Source organism: Nannospalax galili, unplaced genomic scaffold (genome assembly GCF_000622305.1).
Source record: "Nannospalax galili isolate Female #2095 unplaced genomic scaffold, S.galili_v1.0 scaffold39, whole genome shotgun sequence".
NCBI lineage: Eukaryota > Metazoa > Chordata > Mammalia > Rodentia > Spalacidae > Nannospalax > Nannospalax galili.
Window position 1 is genome coordinate 5,183,340 of NW_008346683.1, and position 21,854 is coordinate 5,205,193.

Consider the following 21,854-nt stretch of genomic DNA (forward strand, 5'->3'; position numbering starts at 1 on the left):
TGAAGACCAAAGGGCAGCAACTGCCCTGGCTCCTGGGCCTGGTCATGTCCCTGAAGCTTGAAGTCAACAGCAATTTTGCTCCTCATCAGCTAGATTGTGATCTGTTAGTTCTGCATTTAAAACACAGTAATTCAAATTCTGCAACTACCAAAGAATGACTGAATAAGACAGAATATGTTAAAGGTGGTTTTGAAAACTTGTGACAAGAAATCCTTGGGTGGCTATGTGCGAAAAAGTGTACCTGCTGCCTGTAGAGTGCTGGCTAGCTGGGTGGCTCTTGCCAAGTCTTTGCTGGCTGAGCCTTACCTGCCTTAAGGAATTTTAATTCCTATAGCTTACAGACCTTTAGAAAAGTGATCTTTGATTGAACCTGTAAAGATCAACAACAAAATTAAGTGCCCTTGGAGAAAAGGGCCAGAATGAGAAATGGAATCGCGAGAAGGAAAGCAGAGCAAAGCAGCCCCTAGCTCACCGCACTCTTCGACATGCTCCTAGTATGAGTACTCCTGGACTAGTACTCTTCTGATTTGTTTCTTGGGAAGAGAAGTGGGGGTAGAATTGGAACCTTAACCACAGTTTATGTAAGAACTGGAAACTGGCATACAACAGCAGAGAGCTAGGAGACACGCTCCCATGGTGTAGGATAAGAGAGACGGCTCAGCGGATAACAGCACTGGCTGCTCTAGCAGAAGGCCCAGGTTTGAATCCTAACACCCACATGGCAGCTAACAACTGTCCATAACTCCAGTTCCAGGGGATCCGATGCCCTCTTCTGCCCTCTGGGGGAACTGCACAACATGGATGTACTTATATACAGCCATAACATTCACACGCATAAAAATAAATAAATAAATAAATAAAAAACTTTAATTTCTTTTCCCTATGTGTGACATTACTAACTTCCGCACCCACTGAAAAACTAAAAAATTTCATTCCTCTGTTTGACCTCTACATAATTCAAACCACTTTCTTTTTTTTTTTGGTCTTTTTGAGACAGGATTTCCTTCTAGCTCCGGCTGACCTGATTCACTATGGAGACCAGGCAGGCCTCAAACTCCCAGAGATCCTCCTGCCTCTGCCTCCCGAGTGCTGGGATTAAAGGCGTGCGCCACCACACCCGGCTCAAACCATTTTCTTTACTTATTTATTTATTCATTTATTTTTGAAAGAGTCTTTCTAGGCAGCCTTGGCTAGCCTAAAACTCTCTATATAGCCTTAAACTCAGACCTCTGTCTGCTTCTGTTGACCACGTGCTAGGATTAAAGGCGTGTGCCACCATGACCAGCTCAAACCACTTTATTTTTAAAATTATTATTATCACTGTAGCACTGGAGATCAAACCTAAGAACTTGTACATGATAGGTAAGCACTGAGCTACATCCCCAGAACTCTTCATGATTTGTTATGTCTTGAAGAGCTGAGGTAGAGAGGAAAGGAACAACACCTGTCTACTTCACATGGGTCATCAACATTCTTGTTTCTAGTGGCTGCCAAGAAGGTGATAATGAAGGTTGTGGGGTGGGACTCAAGCATGGAGTTACTCTATGTGCCATTTGGGTTGAAACGGCTTTATTTATTATAAGGATGTATGTTTTCCCGCATAAAGAACAGAAACAGTTATTTGGTATGCTTTATTCCTATTCCAGCTATGTGCCAGACTTTAAATCAAGCAGAGTATTGTGATGCCTTTTTCTTCCATTCAAAACCCCATCTTATCCACACTGAACTTAAGTGACAAAACCCTAGGGGTACTGGGAAGTTTACGTTGAAAGAGACCAAACTGTAAATCTAAGTACACCGACAACATCATTGTGCAGCAGTGAACAAAATGGTGGACACAGCAATCCCTAGAAGGGGCCAGGACGGAGGCAGCTGAAGAAAATGCGATTTTGGCTGGTGAGGAGACAGAGTCCAGTGATACCCCTTTAACACAAAACCAAAGGAAAAGCGCAGCACCCCCTCAGCCTCAGCTCACAGGGAGGAGCTCCTGTCCAGCAAAGGAAGGTGGGAGTGAGGGATGGGAGGTCCCAGAGAGGATCAAGGAAGCATGACGTGCACCCTGGGCCTGGGGGAGGGTAAGAAAAAAGAAGACTTGCATTTTGTGCTTTTGGTTTTCGTTGACATGTTTAAGTGAGCCAATTCAACGTGATTGGTTATTAAACTGAAACTCTCATCCCTAAAATCAGAATCTAGTAATTTTCCTTGAAGCCTGATTAATATTTACTAAAGAGTTTCCTTTTAGGGAAGTTGTTTTCTTATCTGCCTTTTTCTGACACTTGTGAAAAAAATATCCACAAGTAGCTTAGCTTTTCTTCATTCTATTCTACAACAGAACTGCTTTGGTCGAATCTGAACCAAGGGCACCTGTAAGCCAAAAATTAAATCTTCGCTAACTTAAAATTACTTTAGGCTCTGAAAACCCTTTTATATGCCAAGATGGTTCCCATAGCAGACAGCCCTGTGTTGTTTGTTTTGTGTGAAAGTGAATGATAAAAGATCCATGAAATCGACACAGAAAGGCAGAACAGCAGAAAGAGCTGAGGGCTCTCCATCATTGCGGCTTCTACCCTCCGCTGACTTGTGGAACAATGGGAGCTACACATCCAACTGCAGATCTAACACAGCTGTGCATTTCATTAGATGAAGAGCACTAGTGACACAAGTAAATAATTAACTTATTCTGGTCCGCTGACTGTGCTTATGAGACCAGTCATAGCTGACAGATTTTAATACAAGTTAACACAAAGGGGCCGTAATGAGCTTAGAAGTTAAAACAAAATATTTAGACAGAATTTGATGATCTTGAATCTTCAATTAGACAGATGATTTTTAAAGTTTGCATTTTACTGAATGCAGCCAGGGTAAAGAGTTCTCAATTGTAGAAGCACACTTTCCCTTCTTCTTCCTCCCTTTCATATTCCTGTTTCAGAAGTATTCAAAACTTTATCAGCCTTGGGAAGGCTTCTTTTCTTCCAACAAAAAATTAAGACCATGTTTTATCTAGGAACACAGGCACAAAGTTCATCCAGTACTAAGAACTCTTGAAAGTTATAGTCATTTCCTTGAATACTGGCTTAAAATGTAAATGGTATGCAGTGTGCTTCAGTGTGTTAAGCCTCCCCTGGGTCCCTGGAAGGAGGACGGACTACAAATAAAGCACAGCTAACGTGAGCTGTTGGGAACCAATTATTGATTCATACCTTAAATGCTTGCACAGCATTTCAGATTTTTTAAAAAAATTTATTTATTTACTTTTTTTTTTTTTAATGTGTTTGAGTGTATCGCCTGCATGTATGTGAGTGCACCCGTGTGGTGCAATGCCAAGGAGGTCAGAAGAGGGCTTCGGATTCCCCTGGAACATGAGTTAAGGATGGTTCATAGCCTCCATGTGGGTGCTGGGAATCGAACCCAGGTCCTCTGCAAGAGCAGTCAGTGCTCTTAACTGTGAGCCATCTCTCCAGCCCTGAAAATTCAACTTTTATAGATACAGCAGAACGTTGTTGTGAAATAATTATGTTCTGGGATGGCGAGATAGAGGGCATTTCAGATTTTAAAATAAAATTTCATTCCCTGGCTCATAGTGAGGTTTCAAGCCCATTGTTTACAGTACAGCCTCCTGGCAATAAAACACAAATATATTAGTTTAGCATTCCCAGGAACATTGGATGCACTCACTGGGGGCAACTGAGAATTAGGCCATAGATCACAAGACTTCTTTTTTAATTAAAAAAAAGTTTTATTTTTATGTATATGAGTGTTATATCTGCATGTATGTAAGTGCACCTGTGTCATGCAGTGTCAGCAGAGGACAGAAGAGGATGCTGGATTCCCCGGACCTGGAGTTATGGAAGGTTTGCTGCCATGTGAGTGCTGGGATTCAAACCTAAGTCTTCTGTAAGAACAGCCAGTGCTCTTACATGCTTAGCCATCTCGCCAGCCCCCAGATCCCAGGACTTTGTTAACAAACACAAATCAACAAGGAAAATGGAAGCTGGGAAAGTAAAGTGCAGACTCTTTGCCAAGAGACTGATACTCACTTCAGGTGTGAAGAAGCAGTCCTTACGGAGTCCAAGGGGTTCTAAGTAGGTGCCAGTCACTCCGAGGACCCGTGATTACATGCCCTGTGTCATGGTGCAGACACTGCAGGCTCCTATGCCAATCTGCTACCTTTATTTCCATGACTTCATAGAGCAGCACAGAGATCATGGAAGGATGCGTGTGCCCAGCAAAAGTTCAGTTGGCCTTAATCAATCATTTGGTTTCCTTAAAATGTATTTCTAATGATAAATACTAAAGGCAACCAACGTATTCAAAAGTTACTTTGGCTTTTAAAAAAATTAGTTTTAGTGGACTGAATTTGTGAACTGCACTACTTTAAATTGAACAGATAAGAGGCAAGCACATCAGTAATGCCAGTAATCCAAGCACTGGGCCAGGAGGACTGTGAGTTCAAGGTCAGCCTGGGCTAGAGAGCAAGACCATCTCAAAAAAGCAAAAGGGAAAAAGTAACATAACAAAAAGGAGTTAAGAAAAAAAAAATCATTCTTACTCTTGTAAGAGAAACCACAAACCAAAATAAAATCATTCTTACTCTTGTAAGAAAAACCATAAACTAAAAAAATCATTCTTACTCTTATAAGAAAAACCATACCAAGATAGGAAAGCAGATCCTAACTGCGGAAGGCTGCTTTTTTTGGTCTTTTTGAGACAGGGTTTCTCTGTGGCCCCAGCTGGCCTGGAACTTGCTATGCAGACAAGGCTGGCCTCGCTCTCACAGAGATCTATCTGCCTGCCTCTGCTGGAATTAAAGGTGTGTGCCACAACAACTGGCTTGTAATGACATTTTTAATTCAAGAGCTGTTTCTGATGGGACTTCAGCATGTTTAGAACTGACTAGCAAATGGTCTTCTATTGGGTAGTAGCCAGATGAGCCATTACTACTCATATGACAAGTACTGTGAGGAGGCAAGGACAGAAAGAAGTACAGGGTTTCAACTCCAGACAGATTCAGCGTTCCCAGATTAATCCAAGTGAATATTGGAAGCTAACAATTTATATAATTGCAAATGCCACCTTTGAATGTTCTCCCTGATGTAGGGTACAGCTGGCAGGAGGGATGCTGCAATCAGCAATCAGAGCCTACATCACCTGTGTCCGGTTTTGGCCGCTACTTCACTGTTAAGATGAGGCCATCTATTCCATAGTTCAATATTACCCAGGGAAGGAAGGAGGGAGGACTCACTGCCTTTTCTCTAGTCACACTGCACCAAGAGGGCTAGTGTTCAGTGAAGGAGTGTGCACTATGATGCCCAGTGTGCGTGAGACTCATGAATGTGGGCAGAAACCATCTGGAGAGTTCATCTCTCCAGTGGAGGGCAGGATAACAAGGAATCAGGTGACTTTAATTTGATGTTCTTCTGTTTAACAGGTACTATACTGGCAGGGGGTATTGGGTTAGGGCAGAAGGAGTAGTGATAAGCCTTAGTAGTTTGGTCTTTATATTGGGAATAATTAGCACCTACCTCATGAGGCAGTTGTGTTGAAGAACATATGAGCTAATGTCTGAGAGCTACTTTATGGTCCTTAGAGAAAAGACTGCATCTAAATGCAAGGAATTATTATTATTATATAAGAACCCTAATTATGCTCAGCAGGAGGTACACTAGCAAAGCAAAGGAGATCAACTGACTGAATAGCCAGGCAAGAGCAGTTGCTTTGACTTTGGCTGAGAAGGCTGAAACCTGCACTCTTCAGTGTGCTGTTCTGGTCACTTAACATTATCAAGTCTTCTAATAATGTTAGAGCTACCCAGGGACAGGGCCTGTGTGTTTCTAGTGTGAAACAGTGCACTGTACTGCTGATGAATATGGTACTAAACAGGGCCAAGGAAGCAGCCGGAGTGCTTTAAAGTTTGTTCTATTAAGTAAGAAATGCTTTGAGTAAACTCATATCTATGGACCTTAATACATTCAGAAATGTAAATTTCTGAGTCAAAATGTGCAGGCTAATACAGGTGGTTACTCCTTTCTTCCCTTCTTTCTCCAGTTATCGAATTAACCTTTTCTTTTTCTCATCATTAACTTAAATAATCCCAGGGGGAGAGGGGGTTGACAAAAACTGTTGAATCGTATTAGCTTTGTTCTCTTGAACCACTTCCAAATCTATCCCATCCCTTGCCATAGTCTGGCTGACATAACTTCAATTCGGCTCTTCCTTACATGTTAACAGATAAATAATGCATAAGAAAACTTGATTAGCTTTCTTATTAAAACATCACTCTAAATGAGAGGAGGTGCTAGAAGACAATAGAGTTTTTACACGGCTTTCCCAGGAGCAGTTGAATGGTTTGATGTGATAAATTTGCATAGTCTGAGGCACACAAAGGGCTGATTAATTGAAACCCTTACAATGCTTCTGGAAGCAGCTATTGTAAAACAATAACCATAGGAACTTTACAAAATACACACGGCTGAATGTGTCAAGAGCTTAATAAAATGTGTTGAGCCTACACTATTTGGAAACAGAACTGGAGATTTTTATTCTGTGCCATAAAACACTAAATACCCTAATTTCAAAGCTTTGGTTGGGTATTTTAAGGTCAGAGGGTTACAGGGGAACTCCAGAAGATCAAAACAAGGTGTCTATGTGGGCAAAATAATCTGAATTTCTGGTATTACCAGGCTGTTAGAATTTTTTTTGGGACTCAAGATTCTGAAGGATGCTAGACATCACACACCTTATCTCAGGGTTCAGGCTGTTAGTTCTATCAGTCATCCCTTCTCCCCTCTCACTTAGAAACTTCTATTCAAGTAGGATCAAGGAAAGGAAGGAGCCCAAGACATCCAGGTTGTCTGAAGCTTCAGCTGGCAGAGAGGATTTTAATGGTCTCCAGAGTGCAAGGGTACAAGGTGTTATTTCAATCCAAGTCAGGATCTTTTCAGTAACTCAGTTTTAGAAAGTAAGATAGAAAAAATTGAAAAAGCAAAACGAAGTCTGGCAAAATTAGTTTTTAACCAGATCTTGTTTAACAAATAAACTTTCTCAGCTTTTCTGGAGCACATGAATAAACATTTTCTTACCTCCACAGCCTCTTTATGGACTACTGTATAAAGATTTAAAAGAATGTGCTGGAAAAATTAGGGTAGATTTTCTTTTCTTCTAAGAAACAGTCCACCAAAATCTTAATAAATTAATTTAGCTAATTACTTTTACTAATGCAATATAGAGGCAAGTAATCTTTTAATGGTACTTTTTTGGAGCAAGAGTCAAAGATGAATCTTCTAGAAATTTTTATTCATATACTATCCTTATTAGCCAAAGATAAACTGATAGAATGAACCTCTAAGTGAAATACTACATTTTGACAATACTAGGCTTCTACTTCAAAATGATGGATGACTCTAGTCAGCTTCAAACTGGCTGTCTGGTCCCTGAGGATGTGGGGTAAGGGTGGGGGGTATCAAGGAGCGGCTGCCATAATCTCAGATTTGCAGTTATTAAAAAGCTTCTGTTTGCCAGGACAAACACTCCTGATCAAATACAGTTTTTCCTCTCCTTAGAAATGCTGCTTGGTATTGCTGTCTGATTCTGTGATCTACGGGACCTTTGTTGGAGGTGCTAATCCCTTTTCACATGAGAGACTGAGAAACGTCCTTTCAGGGAAGTGATATATTGCTTTTTTTTCCCCTCTCCACATCAAAGTCTACTTTTTCCTTGCTCATTGTGAATGACAGAAAAGTAAAAGGACATCTAGAAATATAATAATTTGGTTTGCCTGAACACTGAGATGAAACTTAACTTGGAAATGCCTTAGCATTACTTAAAAAATTATTTTTATTTGATGTGTATGAGTATTTTGCCTGCATGTATGTGTACCATGTGTTGTGTACAGTGCCTATAGAGGCTAGAAGACAGGGGGTGGGGGGAGGGGTAAGATACCTTGGATGTGAACCACCATGTAAGTACTGTGAACTGAATGAACCTGGGTCCTTTGAAAGAGCAGCAACTGCTTTTAACCATTAAGCCACCTCTCCAGTCCTGATGTAATTAAAAAAAAAAAAAAAAAAAAGACAACAAAATCTAATAAATGTAATGACCACCAGAGGAAAAAAAAAGGTTCCAAGTTTGTTTTAAAAAATCCCAACAACTGCGGGCTGGAGAGATGGCTCAGTGGTTAAGAGCACTGATTGCTCTTTCAGAGGACCCAGGTTTGATTCCCAGCACCCACATGGCAGCTACGAACCGTCCTTAACTACAGTTCCAGGGGACTCCGAAGCCCTCTTCTGACCTCAGTGGCACTGCATGACATGGGTGCACTCACATACATGCAGGTAATACACTCAAACACATAAAATAAAAATAATAAAATATTTTTTTAAATCCCAATAAGATCCTTCCATGTAGAATTTATACAAAGCTAACGAGCTTAATTATTGCTGTTTTAATAGGAAGTCTAGCTCCAAACACGATTTCAGTCAGCATTGTATGAACTTCTCTTTGTATGCAAACTACCTACAAAGCTGATAATGAAAGGACAGAGGAAACACAGGAGGGCATTTCAGACCCATGCTCTGCTCTATGTTCCCTTTGGGAAGTCATTCCAAATGGAGTCATGGCTTCACTCCAAATACACAGAACTATGAAACACCTAAAACACGGAAAATGGAATGAAAATCCTCAAATGAGCTCAAAACCAACCAGGCTTTCCTTCCTTTGTAAACAAGTACACAACACATTCACAACTTTGGTTTTTAAAATTTATTATTTTTATTTTATGTGTGTGAGTGTACTGCCCAAATGTAGTAAGTACACCCATGCTGTGCAATGCCCATGGAGGTCAGAAGAGGGGGTCGGATCCCCTGGAACTGGAGTTCCAGACAGCTACTGCCACCATGTAGGTGCTCTTAACTGCTGAGCCATCTCTCCAGCCCCGCAGTCACAACTTTGATGAAAAGAAGGCTACTACTGAAAAAACTGACTCTCCCAGATATTCTTGATCAGAGGCTCTTTGGGGGGTGTGAGAAGACTGGCCACATGCTTACTGATGATATTCACAACTGATCTAGCGAACACCCAAAGGAGGCTGTACTTTCTTCCTCAAGATTCTCAGAATGACTCAGAGGGCAGACTGGAATTTCTTCGACTGTGAAGTACAACAGAGCGCTATGAGGTAATCTGGCCTGCTTCTGATCTCCAAGTAGTTATGTGTCACACTATCTTAGAAAAGGCTTTCTCCTCCACCATGGGGGGTCCAGGAGGCAATGTTGCTTATTGGGACTGTCATATTCATTGCAGACTAATAAAACCTTCTCCCTTCTGCAGTGCTCCTCAGACCAATGACATTCAGTCTCTGCTCATCACATGTAGCTACTGTGGACATGCTGTGGTACAGATTCTCTTGCTCTGGTTTACCCACTCACTCCATCCTCTTCCATCTCCTTCCTGAGCGCTTTGATCACACATAACTATTCTGTGAACTTGCTCTTCACAGCCATAGCACTGAGCTCTAATTATCCTGATGCCTTTGAAGTGACTGTGCTTGAAGAAAACTTTAAACACAATTGGGTAATCTCTAGGGCCATGTTACTTTCTGAACAGTGAGAACAGTAACTTTATGCTGTAAATGAAGGATAAAGGTGGTGTATAAGTATACACTGAATCAAAGCAATCTCAAATTTTCTTTTGGAGAAGACTTATGTGTCGACTTGCCAGGTGATGCTACAAGAGAGAAGTATCATTTCTAAACAGTTCTACATTTCAAGAGTGAAAATAAAGTCCCACTAACTAACTGTTCTTAATCTGGAATGTGTCCGGACCCAAATCAAACCAATCACATCAGGAAATCACGATATGACATACCCTGAAAACCCACAAGCTTTTGAGATTTTCATAGCTCATTTCATGACAGCATATCTGGTGTTGTGGACTGCAATCTCCAGCTCATTCACATCTTACTCAACAACACCTAACTCTTTTAGGCCAACTCTAGTTCTTCGGACCCCACAATGTGAGTCGTGCTACTACTGTCATCACTGTCTCCAACATGTCTTCCACATTCCTTCCTCTTCTGGCTTTAACTACTACATCTAGCCAGGAGATCAGGAGAAAGGGAAAAACCAACCAAGGGCTCAGAATTTTACTTCACTTTAGATCTCTTCAAATTCTTGGTAGACTGTGAATTTCAACCAAACTACTAAAGCCTAACCAGAGGATCTGTTAAAGAAGAAGGGAGTAGAGACACTAACAACAAGCTGATTCTAAAGTGAAGGGGCATCAAAAAATTCAGTTTGGGGGGAGTATGTCTTCTAGACATTTCTACACCAATGCATGTGGGGTCAGCATTTATTTTGTTTTGTTTTGGTACATATATAACTGGTTTATTGAAGAAGAATGAGAATTTTGAAAACATGCCCCTCAAGGAAGACAAACAGAAAAGACTTGGAAGAAATATTAGGATTCAATCTCAGGAAAAAGCTGTATCTTTTCCATGAAGGAATCTCTAGGAATATGGTAATTCTAGAGGTGATAATTATGATAATGAAATGTCACAAAAGAGAAGAGGCACCTTCAGCTACATTTAATGGAAGAGGCAAAATACTCAGGTAAAAACCTGAATTTAAACCCTGGTTCTGCAAGCATTAGGCTATACCAGGTAAACTATTCTCTCTGAAGTTCAAATGCCTCATTCTGTATAGTAGGAATTATGATACTAACCAGGACTTTCTAGAGTAAAGGAGAGAATATATATATGACAATGCCTGTAAATTATAAGTACATCAAAAGTATCATACTATAAATCTGAGGATAAACAGCACACTTATTATTCCTGAATTCTATCCCTAGCTCTAACCTCTGGTTGGGGCTGTAGTCCCATACCCACTTGCCTCCTTCACTTAAGAATCTAACAAACATCTTGAGGCTAGAGAGATAGCTCAGTGGTTAAGAGCACTGATTGCTCCCGCAAAGGACCTGGGTTCTATTCCCAGCACCCACAATGGCAGCTAACAACCGTCCATAACTCCAGTTCCAGAGGATCCAACGCCCTCTCCTGATCTTCACAGGCACTACACAACATGGGTGCACTTACACACATGCAGGTAATACACTCATACACATAAAAAATAAATGTAATACATAATTTATAAAATCATGTGCACTTATTTGCTAAAAATTATGCTTAAAATAAATAAAATTTGGGGCTGGAGAGATGGCTCAGTGGTTAAGAGCACTGGCTGCTCTTGCAGAGGACCAGGGTTTCATTCCCAGCACCCACATGGGTGCTAACAACTGTCTGTAACTCCAGTTCCACAGGAATCCGAGGCCCTCTCTGACCTCCACAGGCATGGCATGACACACGTGCACCTGCCTACATGCAGGCAACACACTCATACACAAAGAATAAAAACAATAAATAAAATCTCATCTTCAGTCCTATGTCGCCTCTTCTATTCTGCTAAAGCTTGCACTACTCATTTCTCTTATTTGTTTGCTTCCTTTTGTCTCCTAAGTAAGATTTTCAGTAACTGATAAAACTGTAGGAAGGGACTATCATGGGACCGTGAACTAATCAGAAGGTTTATACCCCTGGATTAAAAGCCATCTGGAAAAGGAGAACTAAGAAGACAAACTCCTCACTTGAAGTGAAAGATCAACTACCCTGGGAAGACTTCCTCCAGTTCCATAGAGGAACATGTGTGTCAGAGGCTCTAAGATCTCTAAATTCACGGTTTCAGATGACTGTACACTAGAAAGCACTTTTGTCAATGAACATTTACCCTATCATGGTACAATTTGGAAAAATATCACACCACAAAGTCTTCTTGACCTTCTACTTAGAGGCTTACGGTTATCAGAGCTTACTGACTGGGTGGGTTCATCATAAAACACTGCTCGGTCCACACACATTTATGGACTCAGTGTTCTGGGCACAAAATGAGGACAACCAGCACATCAAGAGGAGAGAATCTCGGGGCTGGAGAGATGGCTCAATGGTTAAGAGTACATACAGCTCTTACAGAGGGCTCAAGTTCAGTTCCCAGCGCCCATAGCCACCTGTAACTCAAGCTCCAGAGAGATTTGACACCTTTGACCTCCATAGACACCTGCCCTACTCTCTCTCTCTCTCTCAATAATAAAATAATCATAAAATCTTATTGAAGATAGCTTCAACTCATTCTCCCGTTTACTCAGATACCCAGTCACATCAAGAACCTAGCCAGTGTCTGCTGCCAGGAAGGCTTATCTGGCACATGGAGACTAGAAGGACAAGGTCTCTGCTCTTAGCAAGTTTAGTTGCATTAGAACTAGGGATAATTGCAGAACACTTAGTCTCCAGCTCTTTGAGCAATTATTCTACTAGAATAAAGACAAGGACTTGGACGTCTGAAGTTTGTACACTGATGTAGAATGAGATAGTCTCTCATGGTGTGAATTCTTGTTAGGAATACTGACATTCTTCTAAGATGTCAAATTTTGTTCTTGTCTAGATAATGAGTTAAGAGACCACAAACAAGGTTACAGTCACCTCAAAACGGCTCAGAAGCACATCTCAGAAACCTTAAGACTGAGCGCAAAGGAGAAAGAGCTTCAAGTACAGAAAACATGAGAACCTTAAAGATACTTTAAATAACACTGAGAACATTAAGAATTAGCATCTAAGGGAACTGTGAATTAGAGGTGTCAGGTTCAGGTTAACAGATGAGCACATTCTTTAAAATACTGATGGAATAATTTTGCTCTGTCAACTGAACTAAAAACGGTTTTGAAGAAATAGTATCTTAGTCTGAGACAGTTTGGGAGAATGACAACTAAGGCTAGATTTATGTGACCAAACTGAAATATTTGATATACACTTGCTTGACAAAAGAAAAAGTAGAATCAGCAAGAACATATCATGCAATTATCTTCAAACCAAAACATTAACAAGAAGATATGACATTAATTTATAATTCATAAGCAATGATGTGAGTCATTGGTAAGAGTCAAGGTTGAAAGAGTTACACGTCGGAACGGTGCCAAAGGAAAAGCCGCAGCTGTGCTAACTGCTAGAGTCAGGGTGGCTCCAGGGTCAAGCTGCCCAGGCTCACAAATCAATTCTGCTCCAAATTGTGTGACCTTGGGAAGGTGATTACACTCGCTATATCTGTTTCCTTATTTGCAAAATGTGGACAAAACTAACAGTGTCTATTCCCAAGGCTATGGGAGGCTCCAGTGGGGTAGGATATGTAAAGTGCCAAGACAATGCCAGGCAGGTAGTGCTACAGAAGTGTGCACACTGCCACCCTCCAAGCTAAGTGAGAGACTCAAAGTCCAACCCCAGGACAAGCTTTCAACTGTTACAAAACCACACTGAAAATGAATTATCAGTAGTGACAGCATATATGGCATGTTGCTTACAGAAAATCAATACAAACCACACATGGATGAAAACCCGAACAGTGACTCTCAGGAAACAGTCAGAAAAGAGGCTCACAATAGGTTAAGATGCCAGGGACAGGCCACAGCACAGTGGACAAAGGTACTGCACTGGGGTCAGGAGACTTGGCCTCTAGTAGCAGCTCAGAAGCCAACTGACTGTGTACTCCTGACCAGCTGCTGAGAATGCAGGCTCTGAACTCCAGTTGTTAAATAAAGGGATATATAATTCCGAGGTGCCTTCTCAAGCTCAGGTCCTACAATCCAACAGAGCATCACATGGTTTAAAACTACACTTCCATAAGAAGGCAAGTATTACTATTATTGTTGTGTGTGCTCAACAGCGATGATATCTAGATCTAGAATTCTGGGCACTAATGAAAAAACAGACTAGACAAACAATTTTAACATACATACTTTTAAGTGCCATTAAAGAGGAGAATTTGAGTAAGAAAACTAGTCATTTGGTACTAATGTAATAATTGTCAAGTACATAAAAAGTGTAGTAGGGGAAGCTTTAATACTGTCTAGGTAATCATTAAGGTTTATCAACTCTTTGGCATACCCAGTTTTATAAACTAACCGAGGAATGACATGGTTACCTTTCTGCCCGTGACGACTGCTGAATTTGTCTCCAATCTCTGGCCGCCGTGTCTGTCTCAAGAGCATCTTGATGAGAAAAGCATCCTCAGCATTGGAAGAGATCATCACCTTTTCAATATAGGAATCTGTTGCACCTTTGTACCTAAGGTTAAGAGGAAATTACTAAAAGGTTTCCAAACTGCCCTGTGTGAACTTACCACCTGTGTAATATATGCAATGTAATCTACCACAAAATGTTTTTGACGTTCTCATCTTGTGCTAAAAAATGACTTTTGTTTTTAACACTAAATTCAAATTTTACAATTTCCCTTTTATTACTGTGAGGCAGACACAGCTTAATTTAATCCTCCCAACAATCTTGTAGTTATTACCATATTATAGATGAAATTAACAGATGCTTTAAGAGATGACATAATTTGTACAAGGCCACCATGTAGTCAAGCTGAGATTCTGAGTTCTATTTTTTTTTTTAATTTTTTTTATTTTTACACCCACTTCCCAGACAGCACCTTCCCATAGCCTCCCTCCCCCCACTAGAGCCTTTATACTCTGATATCCCTGCTACTGTCTGCTGTGTTGTTGGCATCCCCACCCATTCCCCACTACTTGCCCAATTGGGTTAATTTAAGGGGAGTGGGGAAGGGTATCCAAGGAACCTAGGGGATAAAGGGAAAGAAGGAGCTCAAGAGAGGTAGGACCACAGGAGAAGGGTATTAGTAAGAGAGAAAGGGGGGAAGTGGGGGCACCTTAAGTAGGAAAACCATGATGGAGGGGTGAGACAATGCGAGAGATAAACAATGCCTAGCTACTTTTGAGAACCAGAGGAAACCATATTACTCCTACAACGCACTGACAAATTATACATAGCGGATCAAGAAATATATGTCTAGGTAAGGTTTATCTGAGAACTGGTCTTTGCCCAAGATTTATATACATGACACACAGTAATTAAAAATAACCAGACTGGTGGAACTAACCTTCTTGGGTGTTTAACAGACATACTTTGAGGCCTATACTAATTTGGTCAGAGGGACATAAAAGACACTTTTTGCTCAATACTTTGGTCAGAGAGACATAAAGGACACCTTTTGCTCCTTGCCCTCCTAGGTCGACTAGTTCCAGGGGACTCTGAGTATCTCTCAAAATGTTCTATAATGGTGGTGGGTCACCTGTCCTCTTGATCAAGGAGGCCAAGCAGACCCCACCAGATGGACTTGAACCAGTGTCCAGTCTATAAAGAAGAAGGTCAACACAGAGGAATCATTTCCTATATGCTTCCAAGCGAAGCCAACCATGGTGGAGCAGGACCTTTGACTTATCTTCACATAGGCGGAACTGGTAAAAGAAAGGAGCCAGGGGCTCCTTCCAAGCCCTGAGTTCTATTTTTTTTTAAAAATATTTTTTTTATTATTTTAATTTTATGTCTATGAGTATATTGCCTGCATGTGTATAAGTGCACCCATGTTATACAATACCTGCAGAGCTCAGAAGAGAGCGTCTGGTTCCCCTAGAGCTGGAGTTAAAAACAGTTGCTAATGTTGAGCCAAATCTCCAATCCCCAACTCTTGAGTTCTTTTGCAAGAATCCTTTAACCACTTTACCTTTTACATTATAACCTTTTCCCACACACCTTGCCTCTTAAGTAATTTTTAAACAACAGACATTATGAAGCGTGTACTAAGGTGTTAGATCCTGTGTAAAAGGGGCGTGAATAAGGAGGACGGGGAGAGTAGTCAAGATGTCAGTGACAGGGAAACTAAAGCCCATTCTATCAACTGCTAGGGGCTAGGATGGCAGTGGTGGCAGAGAGGCAAGACTAGAGTGAGACCTAACCAGGCAAAGGGAGCAGCCCCAGCAGAGCAAGAAGCCCAAAGGTGGATGGTACATTTTGGAGAGAGTAAAAGCCCACTCCTCGAAACATGGGCCTAGTGTGTATACAAGGTGAAGCCAAGAGGCATGCTGGGAATGTTAAGAATTGTGGGTGGTCTCAGAAGCCCAACCTAACCCACAAGCAACCCTGCCTTTAAAATGTTACTCTATTTTCTCAATAGTCACATGACCAGAAGAGAAATTTAGGGAAAATGAACCATGTAGGCACTCTTAACAGCACACGAAGGGGTAGAGAGATACTAGCTCAGAGCCAGGTGAACAGTTAATAGTGACTAACAGCCCATTCATCAGAACTCAACACCAACAAGGAGGGGAGAAAACCTACAGGAGGTACTGAATTGGTACCTATGGCAGCTGAAGGGAAGGTGCAGGGTTTGTGTTGCTCGTGATAAAAGGAGATGAATTGGGGAAGGTGGTGACACAGTATTGTGTGGGGCTGGCACTGGGCAGCTGTCTCTCCGGGAATCACTAGTGAAAAGCTGCTAGCAAGGGCTAGATTTCTGTGAGGGAGCATATCCAGAGAAGAGATAAGAGTTACTGGTCAGGACAAGGTTGCCACGAGGCCACAAAGGAAGGGAGGCTGCAAATGAAAACTCAGACTAGCAGGAGGGTCAGGTGAGAGTGGTGTGAAAAAAAAAAATCAAGGGGAAAAAAGTCTTTTAGTGGTACCAAATGTTATAGAAATGTCATGTGCAATTTACACATTCTCTGCACTATGCCAGCCACTCGGGCCACAGGGTGACAGGAGACAAAGCCTCAGCACAAGACTAGCATGGGAGAATCCACTGAGTCTGGTGGATCTGCCCAGCACTGGACCTGCTTGCTTATCTGTTTATGCTCTTTCCTTGCACAGGGTTACAAACTCTACGCGCAGGGGCTGCTGCGGGTTTGCTCACTACACTGTTCCCTGTAACTAGAATATCTCCTGGCATAGTGTTAGTGCTCAAAAAACATTTCTTGAGTGAAAGAAGCACAGGGTATCTTTGGGTACCTCTTTAAGAGCTGTTGCAGTGGGGTGGAGAGGCAGGGGGCTGGTTCAGAAAGCAGGGGATGGAAAGCAGAGAAGTAGAAACAGGAATAACCCCAGAAAGGGAGAGGAACAGAATGGTCGTTAGCTAGAAATGAACTCAAGTCCAGAAAAGGCCACTTTTGTCATAAAATGGGCAATATTTGGCCACATTTTCTAGACTATGGGGAGGAAATCACTCTTCAGACATAGGATTTGGAGCAATTGAGCTGGAACTGACCTGGAAGCCTCATCCTTGAAGTCTAACCCTCCCAGTATCAGAGGATACTATGTAAGCTGCCAAATCGCCCAGCTGTCAAGCCTACATACCACAACGACTGGTCCAGCAAACTGTCTCTACTGGTGCAGTAGTGGCACTTTTAAAAGCTGTCTACCTAGATGGTTTCTATATTATATTATGGTGACTATCACTGGCTCACCTCACTAAGTTTCATACTGTATTACATTTTAGAGCTGAGAGGAAACTTAGAGGTTAACAAATTTAGCCTTTTCACTGGACAAGGAAAACTAAAGCCAATGGGATTTAAGTCCTTTGTCCATGTAAGATAATATACAACACAACCAGTCTTAGAAACAGACTCTATTTTCATACATTCGGAGATGACACACTGTGGCCAGTGTTTTAATTTTTTCTCCTACACAAAATCTGGCTATGTCACTCTCTCAGAATGAATTCTAAACACATGGCGTTACAGACCATGTGTTCTTGCTATTCCTGCCATGAAGAATTTACACCTGTTTGGCCCATACCTGACACCAGGTTAGATCTATACAGCTCCACAGCCCAGGTTAATCTTCTATGTCGTCCTTATCTCATGACAAGAAAAAAGTGTCCAAGAACAATTCTTCAACTTTATTTTGTTTGTTTTGGGTCTCCCTGTAGCCACAGCTGTCCTGGAACTCACTATGTAGACCAGGCTAGCCTCAAACTCACAAAGATCCGCCTGCCTCTGTCTCCCAAGTGCTGGGATTAAAGGCATGCACTACCATGCCTGGCCTCAACTTAACTTTTAACTTTCCCCACTTATTCTTTTTAAAAACATTTCTATATCCTATCAAGATAGTCAATACCTACGTGATGGGCACATCTTTGTACTGTGGCTGCTGTGGCACATTACTTCCTTCCAAAGGAATCTGAGTCACTGTGGGCATAGACTTGTTTACAAGCACTTGTTTGTTTTCTACTTTCTCACCTAAGAAAAGGAAAAGCACATTAAACACATTCCTATTATCTGTGCAGAATGCAAAGATTGCTGGGACACAAAACAATGTGGTTAGATTTGGTTCATGAAATACAGACATGGAAGAAAAAAAAATGGGTCATCCCAGTGGGAAGTAAAGTTTAACAGGGCTTTAAGTAAAAAAGAACCAGAAGAAAATCATAATGTGAATAAATAAGAAACTGACTTACCAAATGAAACATCACCACCATTACCAGCAATTTTCATCTAGCTCTTAGGATATTAGAGCAGGTGCGCACCATTTTATTTACATTTCAAATAGTACCAGGTCACCAGCAGCTTACTTTGGACAGGGATGAAATCAAAATATTCTCTGGTTTTGCTGCTGTTCCCAGTTTAAGGATGGGCTCCTTACAGAACTGTCCTCACACATATTTTCTAAGCCACACTAAAGTGTTAACACTAGACAAAAAATTTCAAGGAAACGAAGACAGAATGAAGGGGGCCTCGTGGAATCGTAGCTCTGAATAGCACTAGCCATTCAGACCCCATCTCTGACCAGGTTGTGTGGATGGTGACTGGTCTAATGACAGAATGCTCAGTTATCTCATGTGCTCCATCCCCTCCTTGTGCTCTCCTCCTTTGGACTACCTCAGCCTCAAGTCCCAGCACCCCGGCACAGGTTTTGATCCTACTCAGAACATACTCTCTTGCCATATTCAGACTTTAGCTCATTTCCTTAGAGAGGCTGCACAGATCTTCCTCACTAGGTCAAATTCTCTTGCCACAAAATGGCCTCCTATGTACCGCTATGATTCCTTACATTATGTGTAATCCAATGTATGTCTGTGTGTGAGCCTCTGCTCAACGTCAGTCTTCCACCCTAGTCTGTAGGACCCACTGGAGGAAGGACTGTGTGTTGCAGAAACATATTTAGTACATAATTGTAATTATATTGGAGTTACATCTTTTAGGGAAAGAAGATTCTAAAGTCAGATTGTAAGATAGGTGTATAAATTAAGAAATACCAGCATAGATGTAGAGCCAAGACCTTATTCAAAACACTGTTTAAAGCTTGGCTTTTCTAGAATTTAAAATCCTAACTAGAAGGCCGGGCGTGGTGGCGCAAGCCTTTAATCCCAGCACTCGCACAGGCAGGGGCAGGTGGATCTCTGTAAGCTTGAGGCCAGCCTGGCCTACAAAGCGAGTTCCAGGCCAGCTGGGGCTACAGGGAAACCCTGTCTCAAAAAGACCAAAAAAAAAAAAAAAAAAAAAAAAAAAAAAAAAAATCCTAACTAGAAAGTATTTCTGCTATGTGAAAGCATGATGCACAGAACAGACAGGAAGGAAATCCACCAAAAATAACTGCACTGGCTGAGTCTACACAGAAGCATTGCAGGCTGGTCCCTGCTGCCCTGTTCCCCAACTATTCAGAAATACTGTTGACTCTCACAATTTCAAAATATATGCATTGAAATTCATCATTTTAAAAAAGCATTTACCTGGAGAACAAATGCCATCTGCATCTAAAATTTCATGTCGCCAAATGGGTTTCCTGGTGGAAGCGTCCAGCATGGGTCCCATCACCTTGTCAAAAGTCTGGTTGGTGTAGCGCTTCAATGTACATTTAGCATTTTTATACACTAGGCAACGCCCAAAACCTGAAATGAAACAAAAATCGGTCAGAATCCCCAGCAATAGGAAACTAAGACAAAATAAGGGTTTGTGTTATTCAACAATCCACTTTACTTCACTTAAAAACAAACAAATAAAAAACAAAAGCCAAACTATGTTACAGCTGTATAACCTGGAACTGGCAAAACCAAACAACAATCTAATAACCTGGGAATACCTCAGATACCTTCCCTAACTATGGTCTATATAAACACTGGGATTCCTACAGTGATTTTTCCAGCTATGGGTCATGTTGAAGGAACCACATAATATTAGAATGCAAAGGGCCTAGAAAACACCTGTGTAATCCTTCTTTAAAAATTTATTCATTTATTTATTTTTATTTTATATGCATGAGTGTTTTGTCCATGTAACTGGAGACTAGAAGAGGGTGTTGGATCCCGTGTGACTGGAGTTACAGACAGTTGTCAGCCACCATATGGGTGCTGGAAACCAAACCCAGGTCCTCTGCAAAAGCAGCCAGTGCTCTTAACTGCTGAGCCATCTCTCCAGCTCCTCAATCCTCTTTTATAGGCATTCTAGGTGAGGACCAGAGAATTAAACAAGCATAGGAAGTTGGTAGAGATGTAAAAATAGACCAAGTCTACCAACTCCCAACCAAGATCCTCAGTACACAAACTTTCTGCATATAATTTCTGCTAAGCCTCCCTGAAAAGTGTTCCTTTCTCTCAGTCTGACATTTATGGCTAGACTCAAGAAAACAAGCAAACAAAATATTTTTTTTCCTCCTGAGAAGAGAAACAAAATCAAATGACTTTAATGGAAGAGTTCACCTCTGCCTTAAAGGTTAGTTTAGTTTAATTACATTTGTAGATTTCATTTGTCTGGCAGATGAGGAAAAAGCTGTGAGACCCACACTAATATCACAGAAGAGGACGTAGAAAGACTGTTAAGAGCTAGAGGGCCAGGATGCTTGCTGGTAGACAGTGTCATCTAGACATGACAGGGGAGCTGCACCATGAAATCTCAACAGCATGACTGCCTAAACAAGACCTGCATAATGACACCAGCTGACATGCCAACATGGCATTCTCCTGAGGAAAATGCCTCAGGAGAAAACGCCAGCTATCACTAATGAAATCATGCATGACTGCAAAATTCTTCACCAAAAGTGAAACTCTTTCAAGAAATCTGAGGATGTGAGTTTAGAAAATCAATCAGGTAACAATGGATTCCTAACCTCAGTACTCCTTTTTTTGAAAATCTGAGGATGACTGTGGGGTGAAAAAAATTTCTACAACTGTACAGTAGATGAAGACACTTGACTTTGGGAAATTCTTAGTACAGCAATAATAAACTCAGCTCAGAGCTGACTGCTTTGCAAATATTACATGACCTGCAACTGCAATACAACAGTCATTAAGTGCAACATGCTGCAGTACGGTGTGAATCTGAATGGTATGAAATCTTTGGGTGATTTTTTTCTAAGCATAATGGACATTTTATTTACAGGTGGAAGCTAGTGGACAGTAAACTCTGATCATTAAATTGTGTTGCAGCATTTCTGACGGACATCACAAAGTCTGTAGATTTCCACATAAACGTTACCAGTTAATCAGAAAGGAAAACATCTAGTTTTAAAGCATGGCTGTTGTCATTTGGAGGAAAAAGAGAGGCATAAATTAAGTGCAGCCAACATTAATGCCAGTGGCACATGTCTAGGAGTACTATTACGGCTGCCTAGCAACTAGAAAGGGAAGGGAAGGCGTCATGGGCATGCCAGAGAGGAAAGAGGGGAAGAGACTGAATAGAGAAGTCAGCCTGCAGATCAGGGGATGCCAGCTCGGTCATGAAGTGGTGACCTGGGAAAGTAAATTGTCAAAAGACGGAGAAAGGAAAGCACAAAAACTACAAGATAAAGGTTGTGTATGTATACTTTTGGTTAAAAAAAATATATTGTTGATTATGGGGTTGGGATATATAATAATAGCCTTTTCCATCTGAATGCTGCCACTCACCTCTCAAACAGATTTATTGTTGCATAAAATACTAGATACATTAAAAAACAAACAACAACAACAAAAAAACCCTTAGTTCATGTACTG

At 41.2% G+C, this 21,854-nt stretch overlaps 1 protein-coding gene across 1 annotated transcript in view; it reads right to left on the reverse strand.

Annotated features, from left to right (window-relative positions):
- The window catches only part of Polr3b (RNA polymerase III subunit B), a 114,823-nt gene that overhangs the window by 15,457 nt on the left and 77,512 nt on the right, over nucleotides 1–21,854 (reverse strand). Inside the window, exons 21-23 of the mRNA XM_008843125.3 lie at nucleotides 19,617–19,775; nucleotides 18,009–18,126; nucleotides 14,016–14,158 (exon numbers count right to left, since the gene is read on the reverse strand). Of these exons, the coding sequence (XP_008841347.1) occupies nucleotides 14,016–14,158; nucleotides 18,009–18,126; nucleotides 19,617–19,775 (420 nt within the window). The remainder of the gene's footprint in view (nucleotides 1–14,015; nucleotides 14,159–18,008; nucleotides 18,127–19,616; nucleotides 19,776–21,854) is intronic.